Source organism: Helianthus annuus, chromosome 11 (genome assembly GCF_002127325.2).
Source record: "Helianthus annuus cultivar XRQ/B chromosome 11, HanXRQr2.0-SUNRISE, whole genome shotgun sequence".
Lineage (NCBI taxonomy): Eukaryota > Viridiplantae > Streptophyta > Magnoliopsida > Asterales > Asteraceae > Helianthus > Helianthus annuus.
This window is the reverse complement of record NC_035443.2, coordinates 183,783,825-183,791,237: the sequence shown is the minus strand read 5'-3', so window position 1 is coordinate 183,791,237 and position 7,413 is coordinate 183,783,825. Positions and strand designations below refer to the sequence as shown.

General features: G+C 34.2%; 1 protein-coding gene across 1 annotated transcript; it reads left to right on the top strand.

Moving 5' to 3' along the window:
- Window positions 1-3,997: 3,997 nt before the first annotated feature.
- LOC110888023 lies at window positions 3,998-6,151 on the top strand. The gene has a single exon (XM_022135569.1). The coding sequence runs from the start codon at window positions 3,998-4,000 to the stop codon at window positions 6,149-6,151; it is 2,154 nt and encodes a 717-aa protein (XP_021991261.1).
- The last annotated feature ends 1,262 nt before the right edge of the window (window positions 6,152-7,413 follow it).

Here is a 7,413-nt window from a genome sequence, read left to right as displayed (position 1 = left end):
TTGCAGTAAGTAAAAAAATATATATCAACAAACAAACATCTAAAAAAATATACACAAAACAAAAACTTATTATTTATTTTATGACTTGCAGAGAAGAATTTTACCGATCAAAAACTGAGGTTGCAACATTCAAAGCTGTGTTTGAAAGCTTCTACAGGGAACAATACGTAGCATCGAACGGAATAGATGCATTTGTAGATATTCTAAACCTTGAAGAGAAGAAAAGGGATAGAAAATCATCACCACACAGATTCTTCTTGTATTCCACAATGATGGTATGTTTTCATATACATTTTGCCATTTTGAAAATTCTAAAAGTAAATGCATATTAAATGATTTCGCAAAACTAGTTATATCTAAATCGCAAGTATTATGGCAGAATTTTTGCTTTTGAAACATTTTCATACTGTTGTAATTTCGCATGTGTTATATATACTATTCGCATGTGAAAAAAATCCATTGTTTGCATTTCCCATACTGTTGTAATTTCACATTCGGTATATACACTCTTCGCATGTGAAAAAAAAAACCATCGTGTGCATGTCTTTGACTCTGGTTTACATAACATACAACCAAATATCTGTTACGACGAGAAGAAATACACAGACAACCAACGACTCAAAATATTTGCCTCGAATTTTGAAGACATGTTACTTAGACATGAGGTCAAAAAACTTGAATCGGTTGACCTGGTACTTATTCCGGTACTTCAAGGTGACCACTTCTATGTCTTGTGCTTCAACTTAAAATCCGGCAAAATTGAGCTGATTGACAATTCAGCAGCAGAACAAGAGTTTGAAGAAAGATACAAGGGGCTTCCAGACACACTGGTAATACAAAAACTTATACATATACATGTTATATATTATGTAAAAGCTACTAACACAATGTTACAATGTTACAGAGAAGGGTATTGGTTTTATACCTACGAAATGCTTTAAAACCAACACCGGCTATAGAAGAACTTGCAACCTCAGTGATAGAAAGAAAAAAGATGGATTGGAGGACGAAGAATAACGGCGTAGACTGTGGAGTGTTTACGATGCGTCACATGGAAACGTACAAAGGAGACCAAATACCATGGGTGACTGGATTTGTGAAAGAAGATGAAGTAAACAACAGACAGAAATCACAACTTCATCTCCTAAGGCACAGATATCTCAGTAAAATCATTCTATCAGAACACAATATGCATCGTCAAAAAATAATTAAAATGGCCAACGCTTTCGACAAAAGGCCAGACAAAGAGAAGTATCTGAAAGATCTGGATGAGATAATCCCAAATAGGAATAGGATGAGTACATACTTTGGAAGGGGAGAGTAAACTTCATTTGATGATGTATTTATGTTACATATTTCAACTGTTTCAACTGCTTTAGTTCCCTTATTAATTTAGCATATATTGGTGTTTCTTAATTGGCAATTGTGTTTTCATTTCGCATGTGTTTTGTTTGAAAATCGCATGTTTCACATTAAATTATTAAAATTTGCGAAAATACAAGTCCATTACATAACAAAACATGCAAATTTATTGGAACATACACAAAAAAAAAAAAAACAAAACAGTTCATTCAAAAGATGAAAGAAACTCTATTTTCATCTTCATTGAGCATCTTAATACAGTTATTGCACCGGCCAACTCTTTCAACTGTTTCTCATCCCTCTCACCCAAATCCACCATAAACATAACTGCAATTTCTTTAAGACTACTCACTTGCATCTGGGATAACAAGTTCAGAATTTCTTGTCTTCTCTTCATGTTTTCCGTTACACGAGAAATGTTGGCCTCCAACATCTCTTGACAAGTTTGATCCTCTTGAATCTGTTGCTGAATCCTTTTCCTCAAAACCTGCTTGATACTTGGTTCAGAAGAAGAAGAAGAGGATGTTGGTAGATCTGTCATTTTTTAATTGGATGTTTGCAATAGTGATGAAAACATAGAATATATAATAAAAAAAATTATTGATATGAATTATTGAAATCAATTATTGAACTGAGTTATTTGATTTCAATTATTGAAATACACTGTGCGAAATCAACTCATAAAGATTGCGAAATCAAAAGCTACAATTGATAAAAAATCTTTAAGGTTTGCGAAGTCTCGAATTAAACTTGCGAAATTATATATCAAACTTCATTGTGTGCGAAATGACTATTTTAACATGAGAAATTATACAATAGATCCATTCTTTTACTAGTTGGATTATTTTAAAACATCACATGCGATATATAAAAAGACACATGCGATATAGTAACACAACAATAAAACCCAATAAACACTTATCTTCTACCCTGATTACAAATCTAATAATAAAAAAAAAACTTCAAATCAAAAAAACCCCAAAACTCAAATAAATGACGAATCAAGCATTTTTCTGAAATGGCCGTTCTGATAGAATCAATCAAAAACCTATAATCGAATTGAAAACGAAGAATACTTAAATGGAATGGTTAGGAAACGAACTCCATAATTGACGGGATTCCATGATTAGCAGTCGAAAATGTTAGAATAGAATGTCTGATATACCCTTATTATTAAAATTGAATCAGGACACGTGTATGGCTGCTGTTGTATCGTACATAATGTACGATAAGGAGATTTGTACCATACTCTTTACCTATATATGTATATAGGGTAAGGTTCATTTGAGAACCACCTTTATCGTATGTCATGATTTGTTACCATACTATACTATACTATACTATACTATATTGTATTATACTATACAAACGATACAATATTATACCATACCATAGGATGCAATGCAATACGATATCATACCATGGTATGATATGGAATCGTATGGTGATAGAAAGGAGGATAGAGTGATTTTATAGGAACATAATTAATGAAAATACATTTTTTAACATGTTAACATCCATGTAGATGTCAAATGTAATCAGATGTAATTTTAATTAACAGGTCAGCCTCCACGTAGACATCCACAACATCATAGACTAATAAGGGTAGACCTCAATTAGAAAAAGTCTATAGGAAAAAAATATGTTAAAAGTTGAGACTGTCATAATACATATTGTTAGTTGGGACTGTTGTGGACCAATAGGTAATAGTTGTGATTATATAAATCCAATAATTTTTATAAAGTAAAAAAGATAATTGAGTAATTTAATTTATATTCATTTTGTTGTTATTTTACTTTATTTATACTTATATATGTTTTTTTTTTGTTAATTTAGAGTTTACTACATATATAATTATTATTATTAAGTATACAATTAGAAAATATACTTTAGTATAATAAACTAAAATGATAATTGATCATAAAAGTATTTAAGTTACTGTTGTTAGTCCAATAATGATTGCATCTTGCGACCCCTTACAAATGTGAAAGAAAGAAAACAAAAAAGAACATATCACGGCCGCTGGTTTGAATCCATCACTATTCGTATAGTAGGAAAATATCCATGCATGCGTTTACTTTAGGTCAAGCTTAGAGAGGTGGGGGCGGTGCATGATATCACCGTGATACACAAAAATAACGCGTGGAAAAAACAAGATTCCCACCGCCACTCCAAGTTTAACGCGTGATAGTTCAACGTAAACCCGATTTCGTGATTTTTTTCACAGCGTGATGGTTGTTAGTTGTGAGGGTAGTTGTTGGTTGGGGGGAAATTGTTGGGTGTGGTGGTGAGTGATGATCACCGCCACTAAAAAAGGTTGTGAATGATGGAAAAATAGTTGCTGACATGACGGAACAAGATTATTGTGAGTGATGGAATTCTATCACTAGTGACCACCCCCAATCACAATGCATTTACGACACTTCCAACAAAATGTACACTATGCGGAGGTCCCTTGAGAACGAACGTAGAAGAAACTTTCAACTTGTAAATAAATATCTTTCTACTTCTTTATTTATACACACTCATGTGTGTGTCTATATATATATATATGTAAAGCAGGTTGGATCCCACTCTACTAAATTAAAAAAAAAAAAAAAAAAGGAAACTCTCTTTTCATTGACAATCTCCCATAATGGATTCAAATTCGAAAACTCCTGCAGAAGTCATGATGCCATGGGTGGGCTTGTATGTTGCTATAGCATCTTTCATATGCGTCATTGCAATGGCAGCCGATGCGGTCCAAGCAGTATGGCAATGGAAGCTCTGGTTTCCAAATAGATTTTTCACTCTCAATGCTGCAACAATCACACTTATCGCAATTGCAATGAAGCTACCGGTGAATCTAAGTACTGACCTTTCCGACAAAAAGATGGTAAGCATGTTTTTCTTGGTCACCATGTTAGCTAACTTTCTCCCTTCTTTAGGACTTATGGATGACAAAGAGCTTCTAATGAACATTGTGGCCTTAGCTATCCTCTTGATAACTATTGTTGTAAATATGGGGATCCAAATTTATTTGTCATCATACTGGGTTGCATACCTTATTTATATACTTCCCCTTCTAATTCTATGGCCATTTTCGGTAGCTTTGACAGTTCCATCAATGAGAAAAAAGTTAGAACACAGGTATAATGAGTCACAACAACTAGTTTCAATTCATCAAGAGAAAATGTTTTCCGCTGAGGAACTCAAACTTTATGTTAAAAAGTACTGGATGATGACAGAAACTCGAAACCTTCAGTTTGTAATTGCTTGCTCACCAGTTTCTTCTGCCTTTGGGGTTATATGTGTACTCTTTGCTTTGAATTCAAGTTATGATTTAACATATGTTATAAACTTCAAAGAATATGATTATCAGTATGAAGGTTCGGACTATAAGTGGTCACTCATGATAATTCATATCGTGCAGTTAGTTGGGGTTGTTGTAGGCAGTATTGCACCGATTTTAAGATGTTTCACGTCTATCGGTCATTATAGCCTCTCAAAGAAATTAAGCAAGAACCATTTAAACGTGTTCCGGGTTGAAAAACACTGGATCGAAAGGCTTCAACAGTGGAAACGTAACCATGTTCATTCACATATTCCAGGCCGTTATTTGAAGATCGTTTTTCATTATGTAAAAAACGCCTTTTTAAACTTCTGTTTAGCACTTCATATTGTGGTTCTGGTAATATGTAAAACAATAGTTCTTGTTCCACGAGCTTTTCTTATCTTACTTTCCTGTTGTTGGTATTTATTTAAGTCCGTTTTGGAATGGCTTAAGAAGGTGGCAACCACGTCTAATGGCAACATGAGCTCAGAAATAGAAGAATATGCTAGATATGTTATCCACATTGAGGAGGAGGCAAAACTTTCAAAAAGAATATTAAGAAATACGCTTCGTTCTATAACGGAACTTCTTAATGCAGAAAAGGAGCCGCGTAATCTTTTGATGCTTTTAGAGAAATCTAAAGGATTCATTGGAGTAGTAGAGTTTGACAATGACCTAGTTCAACCTTTATATCCAGAAGAAACCCACAATTGTTGGAGCCTTGTAGTAGTAACATTGACAACAATTGCCATTGCACTTCCTAACATTGCAAATGGTCATTTCAAGGGGCTTCTTGCCGGCATGAGTGAAGGCCTCAAGATTGTAAGACATATTGAAGATTGTCTCGACGCAGATGGTGAACTAGTAAGTGCAATAAAATCGGCAAGAAGGGTGTGGAAAGAAGTTGAAGTATACCGCAAATGGCTAAAAATCGATCTTCAAAATAAGGCTCACGAAGATAAAACATCTAAAGAGATCCTTAAATGGTTGGGAGATGAAGGAGAAAAAATTATGAAAAGGTTTATGAGTAACAAAAAGTCAAGTATAGATCGTTCGCCTTATAAGTTCGTACTTGCAAGTTCCATGTACAGGATTAGCACGAGCATTCTATTGCACTTAAATGCACAAGAAATCTCGTTGAATGATGAAGACCTTTTCGAATGGATATCAACTATAATTGCTGATATTTTATTCGCATGCTTTACCAACTTACCACGTGTCATAAAAATGAAGTGTCACCACAATGAAATAGAGAAAAGGGGAGATAACATCCGGATTGCAGCTCAACTTCTTGGTAAGTCTAAAGAGATTCTTAAGATTCTTGAAGCACGTACACTTCCTAACATAGATCAAGACTCGATGGCATACATTGATAAGTGGCGTGTACTTCCCAAGATTCAACTAACCAACGGTGGTGCTTCTACAAATGAGATATACCAAGATCATCATGTTGTGGAGCTCTTGGCTGGCGTGTGAAGCTCCTCGTGGATTTGGCGTTGGCATTTGTAATTTTAGTGTTTTGATTTTTATAACTTGAATGTTCTTTAGTTTTTCTATTAACTAAAAGATGTTTTAAATTTGATTTTCCATTGCATATTTTGAGAACTATTATAGTCTTTTAACCTATTTGATATGATGATGTCCAATTGTAAGGTGTCTAGTTTATGGCTATACATAGTAGTAGTTTAGCCATTTGTTGTTTTGAAAAACCCACACATGGTAAAAAAAAAAGTCCTTCTTTTATCAAACTTCACCCGGAGCCTATACTGTCTATATACTAGGCTCCATGATGGCTATACAAAACTTTGCCTCACCATTCAAAACCTGTATCATGTTGAGTGCCACCAATGCAATGAAAGCAGTTTTTAATCTATATGAGTAATTAATGTGTTACATTATTAAACAAATTACATAAATTTTGGGAATAGTTTTAGGAGGTTTTTATTACATCAAAGGAGACTTTTAGCCCATTTCCTCTTAAGCTAATCTTTTTGACACATCCATTAGTAAATGGGTCGAAAAGGCCAATCCATAAGCTAATCTTTTGAGATTTCTCAAATCAACCCTTCCTAGCTGTTAGCATCAGCCGCAAACTTGCCTGCAATTACAGGTTTACAACTTGAGGAGCGAGTACAAGAGACTTGTAAAAAAAGTTTGGGGAAATCGATAACAACGAAAAGGAGCAAAAACTAATATCTCAAACGACGTTATTTTTGTTGGTTAAATTTTGACGATGGCAGTAAACTAACAACATGTATAGGCTGTAATTGTTACTCTTTTTCCTTCGGCCTTTGTGTATATCAGCCTCTTTGTGTATATCAACAAGCTAGCTATCAGGGGCGGATGTAAAGAGGAACAAGGGGTAGCCTCCGCTACCGCTTGGTCGGAAAATTTTTGACGTTTTTAGTGTAAATTTTGGAAAAATTTGACGTTTTTTCGATTTCGTTACCGCCTATTTATAAAACGTTACCGCTTGGTCAGAATTCTAGATCCGCTATATGAGGTTGTCACCGTAGATTCGTTGCCTTTTCTTTTCTTGAGTTGCGAAGGACAATAAACAGAATACATAATCAATTTCACTATTACATTATAACAGATTTCTAGCTTTTTCACTAACACATTACAATTGTCTTGCATTGACCGCATTAACTATCTTTTGAAGTTTATGTTGACAATTATATACAAGACGTATCATACTCCGTGTGACCCGTTTATCAAGTAATTTAGTTGAACAATAA